Below are 26302 nucleotides of genomic sequence, written 5' to 3' on the forward strand. Positions count from 1 at the left end.
CAAAAACACACCCAACCCTGAATGCATGCAAATGTTTTTACTTGCTCAGTAACAGAAATGACCAAGTTGGATTTGAGTCCTCAGCCCTGTGTTACAACGATACGGGTGAGATACAGGTGAATAACGATGGTCCAGAGAGGGTGGGGAAAAATACCCAGTCCCGAACACAGGGCAGAGGGTGACTCCATCAGTGCCAGAAGCGGGGCCCACAGTGCAAAGTGTGGTTAGGATGCAGCCACTCCTCAAAGTCCCATCTACCAGGATAACCACCACCCACACAAGGTGACACAGACAAATCCTCCGCCATGATGAGATTTTAGCACAACTCTTTCAAAGTAGTTTTTATTTAAACTTTTTAATTCAAATTTTTTTTTGTGCTAACATACACATGAAACAAAATTTACCATCTTGGTTACTTTTTTAACTGTTTTTATTAGCTTATAATAGTCATGCAGGGTTTTGTTGTGACATTTGCACATATACCTATTTTGTACCCCGATTTGGCTCATCCCCTCCATTTTTCTCCCCCTTTCCCCTCCCCATTCTTAAAATGACCTGGGCGGCTTCAGAGTTTCACATTCGTACATTTGCAGGAGCACACTGACCGTATCAATTGAGGCTTTGGTGTGGGGGTTGAGCCCAAGGCCTCACTCTTGGTCCTGGCTCACCAAGCTCCACCTGCAGCTCCTCAGCCCCAGTCGCAGAAGTTTAAAACACAATGAAAGAATTTGCTGCATGCGTTTGTGTGTGTGTGTGGACATGTGTGTGTGTGGTCATGTGTGTGTGTGTGGTCATGTGTGTGTGTGGTCGTGTGTGTGTGTGTGGTCATGTGTGTGTGTGGTCGTGTGTGTGTGTGTGGTCATGCATGTGTGGTCATGTGTGTGGTCATGAGTGTGTGGTCATGCATGTGTGGTCATGTGCGTGGTTATGCGTGTGTGGTCATGCGTGTGTGGTCATGCGTGTGGTCACATGTGTGTGGACATGTGTGTGTGTGGTCGTGTGTGTGTGTGTGGTCATGTGTGTGTGTGGTCGTGTGTGTGTGTGGTCATGTGTGTGTGTGGACATGTACGTGTGTGGTCAGGTGTGTGTGTGGTCGTGTGTGTGTGTGTGGTCATGCATGTGTGGTCATGTGTGTGTGGACATGTGTGTGTGTGGTCATGTGTGTGTGGTCATGTGTGTGTGTGGACATGTACGTGTGTGGTCAGGTGTGTGTGTGTGGTCATGCATGTGTGGACATGTGTGTGGACATGTGTGTGGACATGCGTGTGTGGTCATGTGTGTGGTCATGAGTGTGTGGTCATGCATGTGTGGTCATGTGCGTGGTTATGCGTGTGTGGTCATGCGTGTGTGGTCATGCGTGTGTGGTCATGCGTGCGTGTGGACATGTGCGTGTGTGGACACGTGTGTGTGGTCACGCATGTGTGTGGTCATGCATGTGTGGTCATGTGTGTGGTCATGAGTGTGTGGTCATGCATGTGTGGTCATGTGCGTGGTTATGCGTGTGTGGTCATGCGTGTGTGGTCATGCGTGTGTGGTCATGCGTGCGTGTGGACATGTGCGTGTATGGACACGTGTGTGTGGTCACGCATGTGTGTGGTCATGCATGTGTGCGTTGTGTAAGTCTAGGGACACACAAAACTCTCTGTGTCCCATGGTTAGAGAAGGCACGGTCCTGTCAGACATTTGAAAGTGTGCAATGTTCACACGATGGACTCCATGAAACTCCATACAGTAAATGTCAATGGGTTCAGAGGGTTGGTGTCATGCAGGCGACCTGTCTGACCACAATGCAACTAAATTAAAAGCCAGCAATAAAGATATTTTTTAAAAAATTCTATGTGTTTGGAAACTAAGACACTTTCAGGACAAAAGGCATCAATGAAGAACTCAAAATCAAAAGAAAAAAGTGCAGGTCTTAGAACTAAGCAGGAAGAGAAAAATAGTACACAACAAAATCTGTGGTGTGGTGGAACACACTTGTAATCCCAGCTACTTGGGAGGCAGAGGTAGGTGGATTGAGGTCTGAGGCTGGTCCAGACAAAAGCTTGAGACTCTATCCAAGAAACAAAAGGACTGGGGACATGCGCGGCTCACGCAGTACAGCACTAGTGAAGCAAGCTGGAGTCCCTGAATTTAATCCCCAGTTCTGAAAAAGAAGGAAAAAAAAGCAAGACTTTGAAGTGCGCCTATGACAGAAGATAATAATGATCTAACATAAGAAGTTAGAGGAATGCCTGCCCAGCAAGCAAGAAGCCTTGAGCTCAAACCCCAGTACCACACCACCAAGAAAAAGAAAAAAGAAAGGAGAGTAAGTTAAAATAAATTAGAAGTACAAAGACATTAAGGAAAAGGCAGATGTGAATAAAATAGAAAAGAAACTATGAGGAGAGGAGGAGGGAGGTCCAAATTGGCTCCTGACAGACAGGCTTCACAAACCAGAGCAAAAAGGAAGCCAGGAGAGAAGCACGTAGGGGGCAGAAGAGGAGGCAGAAATGAATGATCAGTAAGACTGGAATGAAAAAGGGGGGGGACCATAAATCCAGCAGGATTTACAAAAAAAACGGTGTACGATCAGTGTCTGGATGTTTACCCATCTGGAATAGTTCTGTAACTATTAAAGAAACTGATTAGCAACTTAAAATAACCTCCTCAACATAAAAACATACCACAAAACCAAAACCAAAACCAAAAGAAAAAAACAGACCAGGGGGTTTTTATAGATGGGCTCTACCAAACTTTAAAGAAACAGAGTCACCGACTTCACAAAACCCTGCAGGGAACAGAAAAGCGGGGAGCGGCCTCTGTGTGTGCTGAGGTCCACGGCCAAGGGCAGGTTCTGTGGAGCCTGGAGGTTATTCACTTTGGGGTCCTCTCCCAAAAAAGAACGTAAGTTTATACAAAAACTCAAAATCGGCTTTAGTGTAAACATTTACTTTTATTTATCTTTTGCAGATCAAACACAAGACCTGCTACATATTCAGCAAGTGCTCTACCACTCAGCCACAACCCTGGTCCAAAATATGTGGTTAGAATAAGGGGGAAAAAGTCACAACGGATTAGAGATCTCACCCAGCCGAGAAATGCCACAAACATAACAAAATCTAGAAGAAAAGCACTGTTTCCATTAATGCACTGCTCAAGCCCTGATAGCAAGTTTCCCCGCTGTGTTTCTGGATCACATGGTCTTTAATCGCCTCTTGCATGACAAAGGCTTTGCCATTTTATTTTCTATGACAACAGAAGGGCCATTTTTTATTCCTTTGTTGAATGAAAAAAGAATTTTTTTTTTGAGACAAGGATGTGCTATGAGACAGACTGGATGCCTGCCTCCATCTTCTGAGTGCTGGGATTACAAGCATCCACCACCAGGCCCAGCTTGAAAATATTTTTTGTTATTGATAATTGGGAAACTCCAGTTCATTGTTATGATGCCATAAAATTTTAGGCTTGCTCTCAGTTTTGGAAAGCCTCTTCTCCCACCTATAAGCCATGAGGTAGGCTGCAGTTTCCCATAGCTGGCCTTTGTTCTGTGTCTTCCATACCTGTTTTTCCCGACCTGACCCATGGTTCTGGTGCCTAGAACCACAGATGAGCTCCTAGGCACCTTGGGGTCCTGATGGAGGGGAGGCAGCAGTCTCAGCTAACAGGACCTAGCACATGTGTGAGTGATGTCAGTAGATCCTACAAAGAGGTTTGTAATGACTCCTTAAATGGGGTTCCTGAATGCCTGGGTCAGTCTACCAAGTTACAGAAAGGGGCCACTGTGATATGAAGAAGTCAGTGCAAAGAGCCAGTGGAAGCTGGGTACCAGTGCCTCACACCTATAATCCTAGCTATTTGGAGGGAGAGATCAGGAGGATCACACATTGAGGCCAGCCTGGGCAAATAGTTTGTGAGACCTTATCTCAAAAATACCCATCACCAAAATAGAGCTGGTGGAGTGGCTCAAGTGGTGGAGTGCATGCCTTGCAAATGTGAGGCTCTGAATTCAAATTCCAGTACTGCAAAACAAAACAAAAAAAAGAGCCAGTGGAGAAGGGGGTGGGGAAGAGACCGACTGGCTGGTGAATGGCAGAGGACCAAATATATTCCGTGTTTATAAACCTTCCATCCACGTCAGCTCAATGCCAGGGTTCCCATTCCTGAAGACAGACCTAAGTCACTGCAGGACAGGGTGACAAAGGGGAATTAAGGAGAATATGAGAGGGGAGGAGGCCATGTGTGGCTGTGGGAATATTAGCCAGGGAACACAGCCAGACATGACAAAGCAGGGCAGTATGTCTGTGTTGTCTCCACCCCAAGAATGCGAATGTGGCTAGCATTAGAAAAAGCTACGTGTTCACAGATTAAAAGACCCTTTCACAGGCACAAAAAAAGCATTTGCTAAAATTCCACACCCATTCTCAATCAAAGCCCTTATCAAAAGAGAAATAGTTTGCTATGTCCTTATGCTGATGAAGAGCAATTATCAAAAATCCCTGTCCCAAATGCTATTTCTTAGTGCTGAAATACAGAACTTTTGAGATCTGGAAAAAGACAAGGATGTTCTCATCAGAACGAACGGCAATTACCTTCAGCGTTTCAGTGGAAGTACAAGCCCTGTCAGTACGATGAGAGAAAAAAAGAGGGTTAGGAAAGGGATAAATGGTCACAACGTGTAGAGGATATGTAAATCTCCGTATCTTCAGACAACCTACTAGAAATAATATGAGTGTTTAGCATGACAACTGGTAAAAGAAGTCATTTCATGAGAGCAACCAAGGTGGGGGGTCACCTGCGAATGTATTTCATGGAGCTATGCAGCATATACTTGGAGAAGACTATAAAAATTTTTTGAAAGACATTAAAGAAGACATAAATAAGTGAGGTGAGATTATCTTCATGGATAGGCAATCTTAAAGATGTCTGTTCTGTACAAACCGATCCATAGATATGATGGATTCCAGTTGACAATTCAAAAGGTTGTTTTATTTTATTTTTTAAGAATTTTATAAAGGTGGTTATAAAGCATGGAACAGCAAAGGTGGTGTGGGTGAGGTGGCTCACTCTTGTAATCCTAGCTACTTGGGAGGCAGAGGGAGAAGTGTCTTGGTCAGGCTGACCCAAGTAAAAACTGCAAGCCCCTATCTGAAAGCTAACTAAAGCAAAAAGGGCTGGGGGTATGGCACCTGCCTAGCAAGTGTGAGGTCCTGAGTTCAAACCCCAGTAACACACACATACAAATAGGAACGAAAAAGAAAGACAAAAGTGTCAGTAATAAAATAATAAGATCCAGGACAGATTGCATTGCTGATCAAGATCTACTAGAAATTAGAGTAATTGTAACATTGTTCCACAAAGAAATTTTAAAAAATTGTCCAGAGGCATAGAGTAAGAGCTGAGACTGACATTAAGTCTCTGTGTGCCGCTGCTGAGTGGGGAAGAAGTGAGGAAGAGAGGGAGAGGTGGCCCTGAGTGGGGCCAGGACAACTGCTACTCGTGTGGAAAAGAAACAGAAGTCAGCCACAAAGAGAAGGAAAGAAGGAGGAAAGGAAGGAGGGAGAGAGGGAGAGAGAGAGAAAGAGAGAGAGAGAAGGAAGAAGGGAGGAAGAGAAGGAGATGGGAGGGAGGGAAAAAGGAAGGGGAAGGGAAGAAGGGAAGGAAAGGAAAAAAAGTCAGATTCCTTTCCAAATCAATACCCACTGGATAAAAGACTTCAATTTGAAAGGGAGAATGCTAAAGGTTTTGGGGGCAGCACAGAGGGTCTTACAACCTCGACACAGCCCAGGATCTCTTCAACAAAATGCACACACTTCACGAGATGGTGGAGGTCAGGCATGTAGAAAGGCACATGACAATTAGGAACTTGGGTTACTCATAAGACACATGAGAAATTGGGAAGAAAGGCCACAAGCTAGAAGATGTGGACAGCACACAGTAGGCAAGCATGGAGAAGACACAGGAGTCGGGTGCCAGTGTCTCACACCTATCATCCTAGTTACTTGGGAGGCTGAGATAGGGAGGATTGAGGTTTGAGGCTAGCCCAGGGAACTAGTTCATGAGACTCCATCCCAAAATAACCAGGGCAAAATGGACTGGAGCATGCCTCAGGTGATAGAGTGCCTGCTTTGCAAGCACGAAGCCCTGAGTTCAAACCCTCCTCCCACCCCAAAAAAGAATGCCCAGGGCATGGGGAGTGCTCAGGAGAGCAAAGCATCCAGGAGGAAGCAGGCACAGGACAAGGGCCAGCGCTGCAGCGAAGAGGAGGCCAGAGGTAAATAAAGAAGGAGGAGAGTCCTGGGCTCATTAAGATGAGGCCATGCAAATTAAAACCCAATGAGGGAAGACTCTGTGCTCACTGGATCAGCAAAATTTATGAATTCCCCAAATAACAAGTGTAGGTGGGCATCAGTGAGCTCCCTGCTGTGGGAGGGTAAATTGGAGTAATTACTTTGGAAAATAACTTTTGTAAATTAACTTCGTGGAAATGTACGGTGTGAGGTCAGCAGTCTGCACACAGTTCGTGTGACTCACAGTCGGAAGTGCATTCTGTGTCACCAGCCGGCACGCACTCTAGTGTGGGCACACCCAGGCGTGTGAGCGAAAGAGGACACTCCCGCCAGGTGCCATCTTCCTGCAAGTATTCTCTTCCATTTCTGAAGAAGCCACCTGCACCTGCTTATGGGATTTCATGGCTCCTTAATGGCACACAACTCCGATTTCGTAACTTGCTGACGTGCGATGGCACAGGAAGGTTCTCAGCAGCCTCGCTCATGACAGCAAAAACTGCTAACAAAAGGGGCATTTGAAGCGGAAGCACAGACAGCCACCTGTGGGTGCGGCTGCACCCAATATGGCTCCTCTCAGACACATAACATCGGTTGGCAAAAGCAAGCGCGGAAATGCAGGCAGAGCAAGCCATCACCTTCCCCAACTCAAGGACAAGCATGGCCCAAGGCCTGTTGTGTGGGTTGCTCCCTGCCCTGCAGAAAGGCCAGGGTGGGAGGAAGGCTCCATTTAGGAGTACAGCTCTGTGTGGACATGACCCCGGCAGGGCTGAGTTTTTGGGGGCGAGATGCTCACCACATCCTTTTATGCTGTATTTCAGAGTGCATTTTTATGTTATCAAATATTATATAATTAAGATGTAACTTTGGGCAAGCAGGCTTCTGTTTAAGAGTCTTCCTATTCCAGAGTCCCACAAAGTCTGGCACTGGCCTGTGAATGATCTCTTCCCGTGTTCTCTTGCACTCTGAGAACCTTTGAACTGCTGTCAGTTTTCTGATCATGCCCAGCTGGACTCACCCAGGGCCTTTGCACTTATGGTTCCCTCTACCAAGGGTGATCTTTCTGAACCTTCTGGTTCATTCTCATCCTCGGGCTGACTGTCACTTCTTTAGTGAGACCTTCCCCATGATCTTGTCTCAAGGAGGGTCCTCTGGTGTCCCCTAGAGCCTGCTGCCCTCTGGGTGTCCATTCACAGCCCTCCTGACTGTGACTGTTAGTGTGGACTGGAGTCCTAGCTCATCACAGGTCTCCTCCAGTTGACTGTGAACTCAGCGGGGCCAAAGCCAACTTTGTCCCACTCCACTTGCTATCTGCCAAGCCTAGCATTTAACCTCCCAGAGTTACACCACGTCACGGGCACCCACTTTGCATGGTCTGCGAGAACCTCATTATGGGGCCCCTCATTTCGAGTGCAAGGATTTCAAGACAGCAAAGGTGGAGCATCACAACCAGTATGAGGCCTTCTGAGCTGGGGCCAGAGTGATTGACTTTCTAGTGGGACATCAGACTGAAGTCTGCAAAGATGGAGCAGAACCTGGTATCCCAGTGGCCCAGCCTAACTGTGAACACAGATGAGTATCCACCCAGAAACCTTGCTACTCTCTGGGGACTGGCTGAGGCCTTGGGCTCCCAGGACCCCACCCACAGCATTCTCCATCCTCCCTTGGCCCAAGGATCCTTGAAGCCAGGGACCTTGACTGTGTTGCCCCAAGGCTGGAGCTTCAGGTGAATCAGACAAATCAAGGTTGTAACCAGGCCCTGCCACTTCCAAGCTTTGTGACTTTGGATAAGGTGCCTGTGTCTTGCATTTTGGAGCCTCAGTTTCTTCATCTGAACAGTAGGGTCAGAGGCTTGACGGGGAAGGGTAGAGCAGGTGCACAGTTTCCTGTGAGCCTGGCAGGCTCCTCATACAACCCAAGTGAGAAATGTGTATGCCTGGTGCCTGAGGTTCTCAATACCCCAGGTTCCCAGCCACAGGCAGAACCACCAGCAGAGCAGGTGTCTGGCCTCCCTGACAGGGAAAGATGGGCCTCAGCTCCAGGTCACAGCTGGATCACTCTGGCCCTGACCCCACCTCTCCAGCCAGCCGTCCTGCTCCCCAGCCTCTGCCTGGGTGGTGCACCATGCAATTCTTCCCCAGTGCCTAGGTGAGGACCAAGCAACAGTGGCAGACTGCAGGACCAAAGAGACCTTGCTTGCTCTTGTGGTTATTTTTATGAGAGTGACAGTGGTGGGGGATATTTCTATCGAGTCCCATCTCCCAGAGGTTAACGAGTGCGGGTTGTTTTCAGCACCTGAAAGGGAATTTTAGCAGATGCAATTACTGCTTTTATTCAGCAGTGACCTGTGCTGAGCTCCAGAGCAGGCGTGGGAGAGACACAGAGAAGCGTCGTGAGTGAGGCTCCATGGGTGTTTGTCATCCCACTGGGTCACAGGACCCTAGGTCACGGTCATTATCTGGTGGGTGCCATGAGGACACATGCCAAACATGAGGACTCATGTTTGTCACATGCTAGAGCAGCCCCTGTCACTGGCAGGTGCCATGCTAGGGGCAGGCATGTGGCTGAGGGAGACAGCCCAGCACCTGCCCTCTGGTCTAGGATGAGAGAGACAGTTCAACATCACGTGGATGAAAATAAGAGCAACAAAGCCCAACACAGTTCCTCTGAGCAAAACTGGCAAGGGAGCGATGTAGGGTTGGGAGCTCCAGGAACCGACATGGGGCAGTGACAGGTGAAAGTAGCCTGGGGGTCCTGAGGTAGGTCTGGTGGGACAGGGGAATAGCAGATGGAAAGGCCCTGGGGAGAGCCAACCTCACAGGACAGAGTAGCGAGAGACAAGTCGGCAAGGAAGGTTGCAAGCCGAGCCCTGGTGTCTGCAGGCAGTGTGGACTTTATTTGGGGACAATGAAGCAGATGCAGTGAGGAATCACAGAGCTGGGTGGTGGAGGGAGGCAGGAAATCCCTGGGAGGCTCCTGAGATCAGACAAGGGTAGAAGAGGCCTGGGCCTGGCACCATAGAAGGAGCCTGAGGTCTGCTCTTAAGTGAAAATATAGCACCAGTTACCCACACTATGCAGAAGACAAAGACCACTATGCAAATTGCGTGTGTGTATTAGAATGTCTGGACAGTGAGCCAGGCTCAGAAAGACACAGGCCATGTGTTTTCTCTCATATGTGGAAGATAGATCCAAAGATAAACATGTAACAAAAACAAGCACGATCATATACAAACTCAGATACAGAACACGTTTGTAACAGTGGAATACTCTACAGAACTCAGGGAAAGAGGGAAAGGAAAAAGAGAGTGACAGGACGTCAGTAATATCCTCACCATAAGATATGAAGGTAGAGGACGTAAGCATGTGTATTGAACGCTGCTGAAAAATGGAGGGTGGGAGGTAAAGGGGTGAGGGAGAGAAATGGAAGGAGTTGGACAGACCAAAGTAAAGCACACCCACAGTGGGATACATTGAGACACCCCTGTGAACATCAACTTAAATATTAATAACAAAAGACAGGACTGTAAAATAGGTACATGGGGAGGAGGGGTCCTAGTGGGAGGGGGAGGGTGAAGGAAGGAGATTCAGGTGATGGGATATGGCAGATGGAGTTCATAAACCTATATAGACTAGAACTGAGAAATCTCTTGCAATTGCTTTAAGTGGGATGGGGAGGGGGCTGAGGGGGGAGACAATGGAGCACTGTAACATGTACAATATAAGTCTAAATTGGAATTGTCACTATGAATCCCCCCTCCCATAATGAATACACGCTAATAAAAATTTATTTTAAAAGAAGAATGTGTGAACTGACAGTGCTATTCCAGTCCCTGGGGCCCCTCTGGGGAGAGAAACTATGCAGGGGACAGCTGGGACAAGTAGAGTCCAGGGGCAGCAGCCAGGAAGCAAAGGCCTCTGGAGTCAGGGTCTGGGGAGTTCAGAGCAGAGCAGTCTCAGAGGTGGAGGGGAGTTGGCCACTACGGTAGGGTGAGTTTGAGGTGCCTGGAGCCACCCAGGACAAGGTGGGGGTGTTGTGGGGGAAAGCTGGAACCAGGCTGGAACCTCAGATTCAGCTGGGGAGCAGGCTCTCTGGGGTTTTCTAGGGAGATCCCATACCCTGCCCTGGAATCACCTGCAGGTGGGGACAGGGGTCACTAGGAAGACTCAGGGAAGTGACATCCATACCCTGCCCCCACTGATGGGCAGCTCAACGAACAGAAATTTCTTATCTCATGGATCTGAAGGACAGAAGTGAGATCAAGGTACCACTGGCTGGTTCATTGCAAGGGCTTTGAGTTCCAGGACTCTTCGTGTGTGTGTGTGTGTGTGTGTGTGTGTGTGTGTGTGGTGGTGGTGGGGAGGGGGGAGGGCGGTAGTGGGGATTGAACTCAGGACCTTGAGCTTGCTAGGCATGTGCTCTACCATTTGAGCTAGTGCTCCCAGTCCTTTGCTTTTGGTTTGTGTTTCAGTGAGGGTCTTGAGGTAACTTTGCCAGGTTATCTGGAGCCTGTGATCCTCCTACCTCTGCCTCCTGAATCGCTGGGACCACAGATGTATGCCACCATGCCTGGCTTGAGTTCTAGGACTTCCTTGTGGCTGGTAGATGGCAATCCTCATTGCTTCACATTGGCTTTCTTCTCTGCAAGTCTGTGTCCAAATGTCCCCTTTTCGTGAGAACTTTGTTCACTTTGGATTAAGGCCCCTCATATGACTCATTCTAACTCGATTACCTGTGTAGAGACCCCATCTCTGAGTAAGTCACATGCTGACGTCCTGGGGGTTAGTATTTCAAGGTGTGAGTTTGGGGAGGGGGACACAATTTGCTCACACGCAGCAGCCTCCCTTAACACGGTCACACGGCACATTACATCTTTGGTCATCAATGGGTCACATATACCATGGTGGTCCCATAAGACTAGATTGCAAAATGAAGTCACAGCTGTCTTAGTTTGCATACGCACACTCTATGATGTTTGCATAACAATGAAATTGCCTCAGAATGGGTCCCCATCATTAAGCAACAATCCTCACATTAAAAAATAGCCCGATTCAGGGAAGAACAATGTGTTTCCATGCTCCTCAACCATTCTCTCCCAACAACCACAATGTTGTCACTTTGAGTTTCTTCCCAGATCTTTTTCTATGAGGGAATTTGCATAAACACGTGTGGAGGGCGGTGGGAGGTGGCAGGCAGTTTTTAAAATAAAATTTAAATTTCTGTTACGGTGAAAATTCTAGCTAATGAAAATTGCATTTCAAAACAGACTGAGGCATTCTTTGTGCTAACTACGGTGTCCTGTGTCTCATTTGCAATGGATAAGTCCCTTGTTTAAAAAAAAAATACATTATTAAGAGGCCTTACAATACAAACCACATTTTCCAATTCAATAGTGTACAAGGTCAGCCAAGCAAAAACAGTGTAAGCTAGCTTCCAACGCAGCTCACTCAGTGATGAAATTTGTTTAGGGAGCAGCATTATCATCAGAGCTGCAGTGGGGGCTGCTTACGGTTCTGCTGACTCGGTGCCTCCAAAATCAATCCCTGTGGCCTCTGGGAACCCAGTGAAGGATGCTTGACTTCGGGATCAGGTGTCGCATTTCCTGATTAACAAGGATATTTCTTCAAGAAGGAAAAGAAGATTTTGTTCATACCTGCGGTTTTCCTAAATCGCCCTTGTGTAAAAAGAAACGCTGTGGGCTGCAGGGCAGATCGAGGAGGAAGCTGATGGGGTCACGCGTGGCTGGGATGAGGAAGTGGAGGGGCTGGCTGGGCTAAGGAGGAAATGGGAGGGGGTCTGTCTCAACTGGCCACTGAATTCTATTGGATCCCAAGCCCTATCCTGCAGCCCTGCTCTCTGTCTGCATGCTGACCTCCCCAGTTGCAGGTCCTAAGCCAGGGATGCTTCTGGAACATGCCCCTCCTTCCTTGTGCAATAGCCTGTGGTCCTTGGAGCTCATGCAATGCTTGTCCCTCTAGCAAGCGCCACCGTCTACACAGTGCAGTTGGACACTGAGTGTGTTTGCCTTTCCCTCAGGGGAAGGGTTGGCAGGGCATATGTGTCCCTCCAATTAGCCATGCCACTAGCTACACGAGCTGCAAGGGAGGCCGGCAAATGCTTTACCTAAGGCCTGGCTCCTAGAAGGCTGAGAGAGGAGGGGCAGGGGACACTGGGAGTCAGCAAGCATTATCCCTCATCTCTCCTTTTGACTGATCATGCCCAGGACGGTGTCTGTTTTGGGGGACATAACCCTTACCCTCTGGGTTCTCTGTCTTTTGTCCTGTTGCCTCCTCACAGCTGCGATTTGGTTTTATGAAGATCAACAGACCCACTTTCCTTAACCCCAAGGATTGCTAGAGAAAATTCCCAGACGAGCTCAACCAGAGTCGCCCTGGAAGAGGCTGCAGCTCCCTTTTAGTGGGTTCCTATTTCCTTCACTTTATTGTCCCTCCCAAATCTTGGGGACATATGTGCTCATGCTTGTGGGTGACAGGGTGATGTCACTCTCTGTACTCTGTCCATCACCAAGACAGTGGGCATAACCATGGGACTTGAGGAGCCCCCAGCATGAGGCCCTTCCTCTCTCTTGCTCTCTTCCGGTTCTCAGCCTCCTCTCCTTGGGTCCTCTTCATTCACATTCACAACCTTTCTCCCCTTCCTTGGCTCAGGTTCATGAATTCTTCCAACAAAAGAAAATAAATATTTGTGTGTGTGTGCCTAGCATGGATCAGGCACTTCCACCTCACACCAAAATTTAGAGAAAAAAAAAAAAACCTTCATATTTTCTATATATTTCACAGAATGGGGTTTTGAACTCAGGGCCCTCCCATACCCCAGCCCCCTTAATATATTTTTAAGTAGAGCTGGCACTTAGATGACAAAAACAAAAACACATGCCTTTGAACTTCCCCATCCCTGTAACTATTGAGGCGCTGGGGATGGACCCAGGGCCTTATGCATTCTGGGCAAGTGTACCACTGAGCCACACTCCCACTCTCCCATGTCTGCGCAGAGACCCTGAAGCCTCCAGGTGACTGACTTTCAGTCACTCAATCGTGCAGTTTACCTTTCCTGAGATTGCAGTGATTTCCTGAAATTAACTCCCTGCTAGGAGATGCAAATGCAAATGAGAGGTGGGACTGCAGGAGGCACAAATCCCACGGTGCTCCTGGTGAGAGCCAGGCCTCTAACTCTCTGGCAATTTGGTTTCTATCTCAGAAACCGTGGGCTGCTTGCTATAAAGGAAATCAGAGCCCACCAGCCTTTGGTTAATGCTGACAGACCAAACAGTAGACTTAAGTTTCAAAGTATCTAGAAACCACACCCAACCACCAAAAACACATGTTAAGACAACTCTAATTGTGCATTTCAAAGAACAAGTAATTTCTTTTCACCGTGGTCACCGTGTTTCCAAGCTAAACACACTCATGTCTTGCTCTGAACTGCTGCAGACTTTTGGGAAAGAGAGGGGTTGGATGTGAGCTGTTGCTTCCTTCTCCCTGTGCTGTACAATTTGATATTGACACGCAGGGCGGGCAGCGCACGTCTTTTTAATGCTCTCCAAGCTCTGGGGACCGCTAACCATGGGGGCTGATGGCTTGTACTGTATTTAGCTCACTACTTGGGACATGGTCACCAATGGATATTGACGGCATATTGATTAGCTGCTTTGCTCACAACCAACAGAGGCCACCTGTGCCTTCCTCAGGCTGAAAGGGAGTCCTGGGAGGGGCATGGGCTCACTGGGCTAAGGGATGCACTTGGATCCAGATGGAGGGAACCCCACAGTTTCCCAGGACCCCCTGGGGGAGGGAATGTGTTTAGTTTCTGCTCCTTGCTCTCAAGATTCGGGGTGCTGGAGCAGTTGTACTGTTGGCCCAGCTCTGGAGCAGGCGAGGCACAGCAGGACTGGAGTCCATGAGGGAATTTTTCTGCAGCTAAGTAATTGGGATTGGAGCCAAGGTAGGCAAACCCATCCCTGTCTGCTGCAGTTTCGTCTTAAGTTGAATGGGACATGAGATGGGGGCTGGGGTGGGAGCAGGAATTTCTCAGGGCTAATGGGACCAAAACGCAGCATAGTGGCTTCTTGGCTTTGGTGAAGGACCCCACCTTTCCTGGTCCTTCTCTGTAGTGGGCAATTGGGCTAACCATGCAGAGAGACTCTTAGTGCCTCAGGACTGCCAGGGCACAGTGAGTTCTGGGTTTAGGGGATACAAGGTCTCATAAGCTCTGGGGGCTCCTGAATGATCAAGAGCCCACCAGGCTGCTGCCTTCCCAGGCTTCTGTCCCTTCACAGCACCCCAGACTAGGGTGTCCACTTCCTCAGGTGTCAAAGGTCAAAGACAGCAGCACCTGAATCAATGATTATGAAGGACAGCCATCAGAGCTGGTGGAGGTTAGACACTGCAGACAGTGATCTAGTCACATCTAGAGTGGGGCCCAGGCACCCTACCAAGACCCCATCCCCCTGTGCTAAAGCCCTGTCCACTAGCCTGGGTACAGGACATCTTTGACAATCATGTCATCACCACAGGAAGGACAAAGGATCCTGTCTAAATTTCTGGACCACCTCCTCCCACATGAACCTCCAGAATTACCTGTCTAAGGGTATCCTTCCTGCCTAGGACTCCCAGAATGTGCGCCATCTCACTTCTGAGAACAAGGCCTTCCCAGTGGGTTTTACTTCTCTAACCCTAGGCCCCATCGTGTCTGTAACCAGCCTCTCCTGCTGAGTCCCAGCAAACCTGAGAGATTGCACACCCGGTCTACTTTCCCAACCCTACAGGGAAAAAAAAAAGCCCAAACATTGAAAAATCATCCATAATCCCAGAGACAACCATTTATTTTATATCTTTCTTCTGGTGTTTTTTTAATAAAAACATAGAGGGGATCAAACACACTCTCCTGTGCTTCCTGCTCTAGTTTATCATAATTCACAAATGTATTTCTATATCATTCTGTAGTTTTAGAGGTTATACATATCTGTATGGTGCATGTATAATTCCCTCAAAATTTATTTGTGTCATTGCCTGTTCTTGGTTGTTTAGTTGTGGTCTCTTGGCCTGCCTGTTCCCCTGAGTATGGCTTGACCCTGTCCCACTAACTCTCAACTGTTGGATGATCATGTGACTTCTCCAACCCCCACTTCCCAGAAACCCCTGCTGCCACCCTCCTACGAGGGGACCCTTTGGATGTGTCTCAGGCAACCTGAGGCTTCCATGTCTTTGGAAGCAGGTACTTGGGCTTATAACTTCCTTCTCCTATTCCATATCTCATCTCCCTGGGATCAGTCTGGTGCCATCTCTGTCCCTTCCTCCTCAGCCATGCACCTGATGTCCCAGAATACCTTGCAGCTATGCCAAAGAGTCAGCACAGCCTGGTCCCAATATTGTAGCCCACAAGACAGCTTTCTGTCACCTTCACAAATGATGCAAGTGACATCTATGGATCTTTTCACTGTGCCTGGCCCTGCGCTAAGCTTTCACATGGACAGTCTTGCATCCTTATGGCATAGGTAGCTATTATTTTGCAAAGGAGGAAACTGAGGCACAAAGGAATTGAGTTGGGAGAGCCAGAATTTGAACTGGAGCAGTTGAATTCCTGAGCATCTATTTGGTAGTTTTTGCAGAGAGACAATTAGGATTTTTCTCTCTTCAACAGCTCTCAGATTAACATTTAATTGGGAATTTTAAAAACGGCCTTGTTAGCTTGTCTGTGATCTCCCACCTCAATCTTCCTTTTAAGCCATGTTATATAAACAGTCAGCCCAGATGCCTGGGAGCTGGTGGCTGTGGTGTGTGACCTTTCCCTTAAGCCGTAGTTCTTGAAAACAGGTGCAGGATATGGGCCTTGCACAGACTTGAGCTAAACTTTCACAGGAATGGGGCAGCTTAGGCACGACACTCAGTGGCCCTCACTTCTGGACCACTGGGCTTGGTGGCTGCATGGCCTGAGTGCGGGGCTCTTCCCTCTCTTATGACACAGTGTCTGCAGAATGCACTCAGCCCTGCGCTGCAGCTGTCTTTCGTTCTCCAAGGAAAGTCCCCTCCACCTCCCAGAAGCAGGCATTTATGTGGAGGATCCGGTCATCCTGCTCTCCCCTCTGGCGACACAGCACATCTGCTAATGGCCCACGCAAGGCTGCAGACGTCTCAACGGCGGGTCATGCCAAGGAAAAAGACGAGTAGTTCTTTTTGGGGACACTTGGGTGAACAAGTGGGGAGCTGGGGACGGTGCAGCACACAGAGGACACAGCTATTTGTCTGCACACAAAGAGCACTCACAAATCAACAAGAATGAGGTTCTGTTCAAGTTCAGTATAAAGACAGGCAAAGCTATGACCAGGTGGTTCGTCGGCAAAGCACGCAGGGGCCCATAAAAATACAGACAGGTACTCTTCCTGCTCATAATGACTGGAGTGCAACTCAAGACAGTCAGACAACGCAATAGCAAGATTTGTAAAGAATGATGCTGGAGGGCAGGTTAGGATGTAGTGAGGAGATGGCTACCATCACAGGCCTTCTGTGGGGGCCAGCTGCAGCAACCCATGTGGAAGGAAGATGAGGAGAAGAATTAACACACAGCAGCTCTACAGCTTGGAGTCGACACCCAAGTCTACAGGCGATGACAAGGCTGAGGCAGGGAAGGCGATCTCACAGAAGGAACAACATGTGCCTGTGGAAAGGACTGTGGCTTGAGGGACAGAGTGACAGGTGTACATGTGACTGTGCTGTGTTGGTGCTTTGGGGTTCCAGCTGGTAGCTGTTAGGCCCCTGAGGAGAAGGAGAGCTTGTCTGTGAAACGTGTAGAGATGAGGGTCACGGGCATCAGAAGCACAGGAAGCAAGAGGAGCAGAGGATGTGGGTGAATGTGGCTCTGGATGACACTGAGCTCCAGGGTTCACGGCCTTTCTCAGGTGCTGCGTCTTGACTGCAGGCAAGCCTTTTAGATCTCAAAATGCCTCTGCAGCAACCAACACCTTTGATTAGTTGGTGGGGAGAAGAGAAGGCACAAAAGGAGCCAGGGCACCAACCTACAGGAGGTGGCTTCAGTCACGTCATGACTCCCGCCACCCTCCTGAGCTTGGAGGAGTGGCTCAGGGTCCCCAGCATGTTGGGGACCAGATGGAAAGCAAGCAGAGGAGAGTCATGGGGACTCTTCAGCTCAGCTGTTCCTTGTGCTGCCCACCTCATGCAGTTGGCTGTATGTGGAAGCCATGAGCATTTAGTGAGTATCTACTATTTGTCAGGCACTGTTCTAGGCACTGGGGAAAGAAGTGTTGATAAAACTAGCCAAACCCCAGCCTTTCTGTGTGTGTCCTAGGGAGGGACAGATGGAGAAGAGAGAAGTGGGTGACTATAAACTGTGATGGGTAGAGAGGAGTGAGTACCATGCAGAATGACAAGGCAGAGTGTGGGGGAAAGGGTGTGTGTGTGTGTTGGGTCAGTTCAGACTTCTCAGTAAGTAGCAGGCCCACCTCCTTGTTCTCTGGTTCTGGGGAGCTCAGTGCAGGGACCATTCGGCAGCACAGCACAAGTGTTGAGTTCAACCACTGTGGTCAACCTCTTTGATCCTTCTAGCACCCTGAGGCTACAGTCACCAAGTCCCCAACTCACTGATGGAAACCTAGGCCCAGGGAGGCTGAACAGATAGGTCCAGGTGACAGATAGGAAGGTAACAAAGCCAGAGTGGAGCACAGGTCTATTTTCAAAGACGCGCTCTCAAGCACTGCAGCACACAGCGTGTGAGTCAGCCGTGCCCAGCTGACCACAAGCATGTGTTGGGCATGAGTCCTGCCTTCATCAGCCGTCCCAGTGCCCCCTGGACCACGGGTTGCCCCTCTAGCAGGAGGTCTGATAGCCTCTGAGTGTCATGAGACACCTCACTCTCACCTTTTTTGCTGTGTATCTCATTTTCTGGGTGTCATATTTTTCCAGTTTAAGGGTCTTTTGGAAAGAATCTGAAAACTCAAGGAAGGTGTGGGGGGGGCAGGGTGGTTGACTTTGCAAAAAAGGCTCCTGAAAGCTATTGTCATGTAAGGAATGAGGCCATCAAAACCCCCGCCAAACTCATAACCACCCCTTGCACCAACTTTAAAATTTAGTTCCTTCCCCAGAGTCCCTCAGCTTGGCTTCGCTGCCCTCCAGCTCAAGCTGGTTTTAACAACCTCCCTCCCCTTTGAGTCGCGCTATTGATCTTCATTTTCCAGACTGACTTTGGCAGTGAACCACTGTTATCTTGGAAGGTTTATCAGGGGCTTAAAGCTTTCATTAGCACACTTAATTTCCAATACGTTGCATGAATGTTTCTTCACAAGGAGTGTCTAACTGCCTTGCTACCCACAAGGTTTGAAGTCAGGGAAGCTGCTAGAGTTGATGGAGCTGGTTATTTTGACTTTCAAGTTTATAGCCTGGGTCAGAAGATAAGTGAAACAACTGGTCTCAGGATGATTGGCCCGGGACTTGCCAAGTGCAAAATGAAGTTTCTGTTGATAATTTTCTTTGTTTTAAATAAGCAATACAATTATTGATCTCTATTCACATTTGATTTTGGGGGCAAGTGTATTTAAATTACTTTTCTTCCCATTTTTATTCTGGGGTTTTAAACAGAGCTCCACATCCACAACTAATTTATTATGGGCTGGCCTGTGATGTTGTTCTAGTTAAAAATCTCTTCTAAATGATAATTTGCCACCACAAAGTATATTGTTAGAGATAAAAACAGGACCAAAATTAGAAAAAAAAAAAAATCCAAGGTGAAAAAAAAAAAAAAAAAAGCCGTGGTTTCTCATTTTCCCCCTCAAGCATAAATTGTTGAATAAGGAGATTTTTAAAAGCCAGAAATTGCTGTGGAGGGATCCAACGCTGGCAGCTGGCAAACTGGCCAGGGACACATCTGGCATTCCGGGTTTGGGGGAGGCTCACTGCAGCACGTACCACAGCCTCGCTCCTGTTGTCCTCGGTGAGGACATTTTCAAATACAGACTGAGGGAGAACAAGCGGGAAGAATCAACGTCCTGATCAGAAACCACCTAGGCTGCAGTTGTTTTTCTTGGGCCCCCACTGTGTGCTTGATTTCCTGATTGTTCAGAGCCAGAATAACAAAATCCATCCAACCCGGGTGATTTGGACAAAGCTTCCTGTGGAAAGTTACCCGTTGGGGTTGATCTATCCAGACCAGTGGTTCTTCACTGAGGCCAATTTTGCCCTCCAAGGGACAAAGGCAATGTCTGGAGACGATTTAGGTTATCATGACTCAGAGGGGGTGCCACAGGCGCCTGGCAGGTAGGGACCAGTGATGCTGCTGACAGCCCACCTTGCACAGGACAGCACCTTCCCCATCAAAGAAATTTGCTCCGAATGTCAGTAGTGCTGAGGTTAAGAAACCTGGCCTGTGCGTGCCTGTGTGTGTGCGTGTGTACACATGTGTGCATGGTGCACTGAATCTGAGTTTCCTCAGCGGGGCAGTTGGTGTGCCATTCTACCCAAAGTTCCTGAAACCTGGAGATGAAGTTCAGACATGCCTCAGCTCAGATCCTTAAATTATGTAAGTAGCTGAAGGATTAACTGGGTTCTGTTTCCTTTCACTAAAGAAAGGATCACACGGTCTGGTAATGAAGCCAGTGATGAAAATGGCTTTTGAACAAATTATCCAGTAGAACATGGTGCCCAACTTTGAACTGGGGGCTACAAAGGCAGCTCAAGGGAAGCAGAACTGCAGCCTTGCTTAGCCTTGGGGATCAAACTGAGGTCCACTGGGGTCTGGAGTGGTTCCCCGCCTGCATCAGCCTCGCTAGGTACTCTTGGCTTCGGTCTGATTGTCACGAAAGGTCACCAAGGAGTGAAGCAGCAAGACTCTCCAAAGGCAAGCCTCCACGCTAAACTTCAGTGATTTCATTGGCATGACAAGAAGCTTGGGGCCTGCCAAAGACAACAGCCCTGTGCTGTGACCGAGACTGCAGGCTTCAGGGGGAAAATGTCCCGCTGCTCTGGCCTGCTCCAGTCCCACTGGATGGACGCGCCTGGGGGAGCTGGAGGAGCAGGGGCAGGTATACAAGTTCTCACCCTCTCCATCTCAACAAACTGGCATAGGCTCTTCCCTTGGCTGCCCCTGAATGCCTCTTCCATGCACCATTCAGCCAACAGGGCCATCTGAGCCTATTTTTGCAAAGGTGGGCACTCTGGGGCGGTCTAGCAATGTGACCTCTCACTTCTGGCATGGCAAAGAAAGCACCCCTGACGATGTGTGTTGTTGCACACACATCTGTAACTCTTCAAACTTCAAGCACACCCCTCCCTGCATGTCCCTGCATCTCTTTTCAAAACATATTGCATAGTAATTTGGGGGTGGAAAAAAAGGCTGTGCTGAAGCACTTTGGTGCCCAGGCCTGCCTAGGAATGGACTTCAGAACACCCATGGACATGGGCATCACGTCCTACTGCAGGACCTCACAGCACTGGACACTTGTTCTGTGCCAGATGGTTCCAGGCAGCAGGCAAAGGGCTCTGTAAGCTTCACAGTCATCCCACACAGAGCAGAGTTTGGTAAGCCCGTCTGACAGATGAGAATGTTGAGGCCAAGAGAGCTGATGGACGTGCACAAAAGCCTATATGAGGCTCTGGGCCAGATGGTCTGACCAGGACCAGAATTCTTAGCCCTTCACCTTGTGATGGTGCTTGGGATGGGCCCTGAGTTGGTCACACTTCAGTGACTATGACTATTATTGTCATCTTTGCCAATGGTCACCGCGCCCTCATACTGGCATTGTGATCAGTTGGCGTTAGTAGGGAGCACCTGCTTAAGCCATCAGGAGGCCATTCATCCTGGAGAGGGCACTGTCTCCTCTTGGGCCCCCGCTGTCAGGCCTGCTGGGCAGCAATCTGGGCTAAGGGCCTTGGGCCCTTCCCTACCTTGTCCCCAGTCTTGATGCAGAACACAGTCCTAAGCACCCACAGGCCCAGGACTCAGCCAGCAAGACCAACCCAGAGTCTGAGTAACCTGGCGTCTGTTCCTCTCAGACTCAGCGGGTCTGGCTTACTCCTGCATTTTTGACCCCCAGCATCTCTTGGGTCTACTCAAGGAGTTGCTCTGAGCACTTGGAGGCCAGGATGCTGAAGACGTCACAGGTACCCACCAGGTGAGGCTGGAGAGGGGCCTGTGCGACACAGCATCCCTGACCTGGTACAAAGGCCCAGTGTAGAGTCCTCAAGGGCGCTGCGAGGACAGCAAGCTCCCTCCCTTCAGACCCCAGGCGGGGAGCTGGTGTGCGGAGGGTAGCACCTACCTCCCAAAAGCACCAGGATGAAAGCGAAGGGGAGCATGGCTGCGGGCATCCCGTCGGGGCCGGCAGGACGGCCTGGGACTGCACAGAAAGGAGGCGCGGGCTCTGGGAACTGGGACGCTGCCGCCGGTCTGTGTCCCGCGAAGAAGTCGCGAGGGTCCTGCGCCCCTCGGCGCTCACCAGCGCTCGCCCTCCCGGGCTGTGGGTAGCTGTAAGTCGAGCTGCGCACTCATAGGTCCAACTTGCCAGAAGAGGTGGAGACAGCCCGGCGTGGCGCGCTCACCCGGGCAGAGCGCACAGCCCTCTGGAGCCGCAACTCCTGCAGTTCGGACCCCCCCACGACCTCCCTACTGTCCCCGGCCCTCGCCTCCCCCAAAGTCTTCTCAGTGCACCAGGAGGCCTCCCCAACCTTGTCTCCGACAAGCCAGAGCGGTGCGCTCCTCGCGCGCTAAAGCGCACCTCTAGCCAGGAGGTTTTCTGAAAGGGCAAGGGGGAGGGGGACGCCCCCCTAAGCCCCACCAGCCGACCTGGGACCCCAGAAGTTGCTATTCTGGCCTTTCAGATACTCTTGCAAAAGTCACGTCAACGTGGAGCCCAGAAGCAAAGGAGCGCAGTGAAAGTGGCCAACCCAGGCGTCCCGCCGCAGCCGCCAGCAGCCGCTCTCTGTAATTAGCTTGTCCCCAGCTCCAAAGCGGTCTAGGCCAAGTGTGGAGCCGGCTAGGGCGGGTTTCCTCCCCCACCCCAACTCCCAACTCCTCCTCCTGCTGCCACCCCACAATCCTCATCTGAGTGAGTCAGTTTAGGGCCGCAGCTCAGAGATAAGGCAGCTGTGAGGCGGACAGACATGGTGCCCACACATTGGACCCAGCATTGGGCCTCCTGGGTGGTATCCTGCTTGGCAAGCAAGGCTTGAAGAAAGGTATGTGCGCACCTGGAAAGGAGAACCAAGCAAGTTGTGAGGTTTATGAATGAAGGAGGAGTCACCTGGCTGGAGAACGGGTTAATCGTCCCATATGGATGGTCTGGATAATTGGAATAGAACAGGGTGGGGGCTGGGGCTGGAGATGTGTGGGTACCAAGGACCATATGCTTGCTTGCCAGGAGCTGGGAGGGGAACAGAAAGAATATACAAAGAGAAAAAAGGAAAGAAGGGGAAAAGGGAAGGAGAGAGAGAAGAATGAGAAAGGAGAGACATGAAAGAGGGAGAGAAAGCAAAAGACCACAAAATGGAGAAAAGGAGAGAGGAAGAGGGAGAGAGGGGGGGAGAGAGAGAGAGAAAGAAAGAGAGAGAGAGAGACTAAGAGGGAGAGCGAAGAGAGAGAGATGTCCCCCTGGGGCAGGGTTGGGGTAGATCTGTGCCCATGGCACTTGTCTGAGCAGGCAGCCCACCATCAGAAGGTTTCATGGATTTACCTGTCCCATGTTGGTAGGCCGAGCATCCCAGGAGGACCTCTTCATTTGGTTTCCTACCTGATACTGGGGTTAGACTCCTAGGAGCCACAAGAGCCATCATCTTCAACCCCAGGACCCCCAGCCTGGGACACCCTGGGTTCTCCTCCTCTGCAGAAGCAACAGGGAATAGCCAGGTGCCCAGTGAGGCCTCAGTGTGACCTCACACTGAGGGAAGTGTGAGGACAGCGATTCTCCTCCTCCCTGAAGTTGACATTCTTTCTTCTGTGCATTACTGAGAACTGGCTTGAAGTGGCCTTATTGAAACCAAGGTTGGTTCCAGCCTCCCATGGCAGGTGGAGGCCCATGCAATAGGATGTTTGCAGGTGAGGGGATGACTTGATGGGCCAGAGGAGAGCTGTACAGGGTAATTACTTATAATCGCATAATTGTGATGTTTGTGGCAATTATGTGTCTTTAAAATTTGCAAATTTTATAGTTACAGATAGTAATAGTTTATAGTTTTATAGATGAAAAGTGACAAACTATCCTGACCATAACAGTTGGAGACTGCCATCTCTGGCTTTGTGACTGAAGGCATTTCCAAGTCCTAGGCATGAACAGGGGTTCGAATATTCATGGTTTGCTGTAGGAAGGGGGGCATTGCATTGATGTCCCAGGTGGGGGCCAACTTTGGTACTTTCAGGACTTATAGTGCTATTGGCAGTAGGCACTCCCCCACAAAGTATGGCGGGCATGTATTGATAGTTCTGTCGGCTTGTTTCTGTGTAAAAGGAATTGCTGATACTCTCTGAGAACCCTGTGTGGGGCAGGTGTGGAGTCCTTCACATCCAAATGACCTGAATGGAAGGAGTTACTGTTAGCCTTGTGTCAGCGAGGCTGGAATAAGTTCTGAGGGTTTGGACCACTGTCCCAGTGCTGCACAGCTGGGATGTGAGAGAGTGAGGATTCAGTGCTCAGGACCGGGTGGAGAGGCTGGAAAGGGCAGGGCGCTGGAGGAGACTGGCTCCATGCTCCTCACTGCACAGGTAAGGAGCAGAAGCACAGTGTAGGAGAGCTACCTGCACCTACCTGTTCCAAGGCAAGGCACACCTCACCCCAAAAAAGTAAAAAAGCAAAGAACACAGATAATGTTGGAACAAGACTCAGCTCAAGTTACGAGGAGCTCAAATGAGAGAGGAGGAAGCAAGTGAAGCCAAGACTCATTAATGGCTTTGCACATATCTTTACTTTTAAGAAAGAAAGAACAAGGGGAGGGAGAGAGGGAGGGAGGGAGGGAGGAAAGAAGGAAGGAAGGAGGGAGGGAGAGGAGGGAGGGAGAGGAGGGAGGGGAGAGGGCTGGAGGGAGGGAGGGAAGAAAATCTATATCGTCCAAATCTTGCATTTTGTTAGGGATGACACACCTGTGACTCCTGATCTCTATCTTACTCACAGAATAATCACGTGAGAAGATTTGAAATGGCAGATACTACAAGCCACGAGTCACCTCCGAGGGCATGGACTGCCTTTTGGCTTCCGGAGCTGGACTTTCTGGGCTGTTAGCCACAGGTGGTCAGAGCTGCCTGGGGTTTGGGATGGACACAAGGGGGTCTTGCTAGGAACAGACATGGGGGTGTGAGAGGGTGGCCATGAGTCCCCATGAATGGGAGAGAGGAGGCAAGCCTCCCTGCTCCATGCGCGTCTCCCACATCTACTCCCAAACCAAAATCCCATCCCCACTTCTCCCTCCCCTTTCCTCCCCTCCCCTCCCCGACACCTACCTCCCCATCCGTCCTTGTCTCTGTTAAAAGCACCTCAGGGAGATAAGATCAACCCTGAAATCTTGCTATAAAATGGTCTGTTTCCTCTGCTTGTTATCAGGGGTGTCTGATCAAAGAAATGTTGCTGTGCCTGGTTATCTAATAACCAAATAAACATCCAGGCGGGCCTCTTGGGCTGCTCTGGATGAAGTGAGGGTTATGCCAGACCAGGACCCAGTCTTCCCAGACCCTGAAACTGCCTGGAGAGAAGTCGAAGGTCACATGGCTGGTGTGCAATGGAGCCTGAGTAGGAACCTGGTCTAGAGCATGAAAGTCTAGCTCCTCAGCCTGACCCTAAGGTGTCTGGCTACTGATGAGCTTCTTTTCCACCAGGCAGATTGTGGAAACTCTTTGAGCTGCCTGGAACCTCCTCCTACCAGCACACATATCTCTCAGTCTTCTTGTTCCATTTGGTTGTTGTATGTGTGTAGGGGGAGTGTGGCATTGGAGGGTTTAACCTAGCACCAGGCACCATAAGTGAGTATGTTTGAATGAATGGATGTGTTGTTGAGTGGATGGATGAATGAGTGGGTGAAGAGATAGATTGAGGGGTGCCTAGAAGGAAGGATGAGAAGGCAGGTGGATGAATGAATGGGTGGAAGGATAGATGGAGAGGAGCCTGGATGGGTGAATGTGTGGGCAGGTTGATGGATGGATGGATGGAAGGATGGATGGATGGATGGGTAGAAGGGTGGATGGATGGATGTTGACCAGCATTGCAGTTGTCACAATTGTTTGAGTGGTGCCCAAGCAGAATGGCTTATTGATTTTTATCCTCACATTAATTTGTTAATAATAAGTCATCAATAAACTTGATGATTCATTAACTCACTCCAGGATCACCAGTCTCCACCTTGTGGAGATATATTTTAGTTCTTGTCCTGGATGGGGAGGGGGCACTTTTCCACAATGGTGGGTGGGTGGGTATATAAACTCTGCTGAGTCAAGAGCAAATATTTGTTCTTATGTTACCAGCCTTGCCTGCTTGGGACAGTGGTGTTTTTTGTTTTTAAATTTCCTGGTCTCCAGCCCAGCCCTTTGACACCAGCACTGCCCATGGTTGATTGTGGGGTGAACAGTAGGGGGTTGGATCCCCCTGTTCTTGGGAGTCACAGCCAGTTTGGATCTGTCAGAAAACCAGGGCTTGCAGGCCATCCATGGAAGAATGGAGTGGCTCAGGCTTTTTTTCTTGAGAAGCTAGAAAAAGTGTGAGGAAGGCTTCTGTTGACCTTGGTGTCAGGGAACACCTACTCTGCCTGGATGCAGGGAGACTGGGGTACCTGGGGGAGTATGTTTTATGCCACCACTCATGCAGTGCATGGCTTTGGCCCTCTCGTCATCTGAAAGGTGAAATCCTCCAGGTCTTAGGGGAAAATCCGGCCAGGGGACACGACAGTTCTTAGGGTGGGGCCAGGGAGTCTTGAGTCCTTGATAAGATGGCAGATGTGACTATCATTTTAGTGGACTGGAGGCTGAGTGACCACCCAAGTCCCCTTGTTTGGCTCAGCCCTGCAGAGCACTGGGGCTGAGAGGGCCTCCAGGATCAT

The 26302-nt window shown here is 49.5% G+C and overlaps 1 protein-coding gene across 1 annotated transcript in view; it reads right to left on the reverse strand.

Moving 5' to 3' along the window:
* Apcdd1l (APC down-regulated 1 like) overlaps positions 1-22220 on the reverse strand; it is a 47349-nt gene extending 25129 nt beyond the window's left edge. The window contains exon 1 of the mRNA XM_020170044.2: positions 21550-22220. Within this exon, the coding sequence (XP_020025633.1) occupies positions 21550-21598 (49 nt within the window). The 5' untranslated portion in view covers positions 21599-22220. The remainder of the gene's footprint in view (positions 1-21549) is intronic.
* Between the last annotated feature and the right edge of the window lie 4082 nt (positions 22221-26302).

Source organism: Castor canadensis, chromosome 5, assembly GCF_047511655.1.
Source record: "Castor canadensis chromosome 5, mCasCan1.hap1v2, whole genome shotgun sequence".
Lineage (NCBI taxonomy): Eukaryota > Metazoa > Chordata > Mammalia > Rodentia > Castoridae > Castor > Castor canadensis.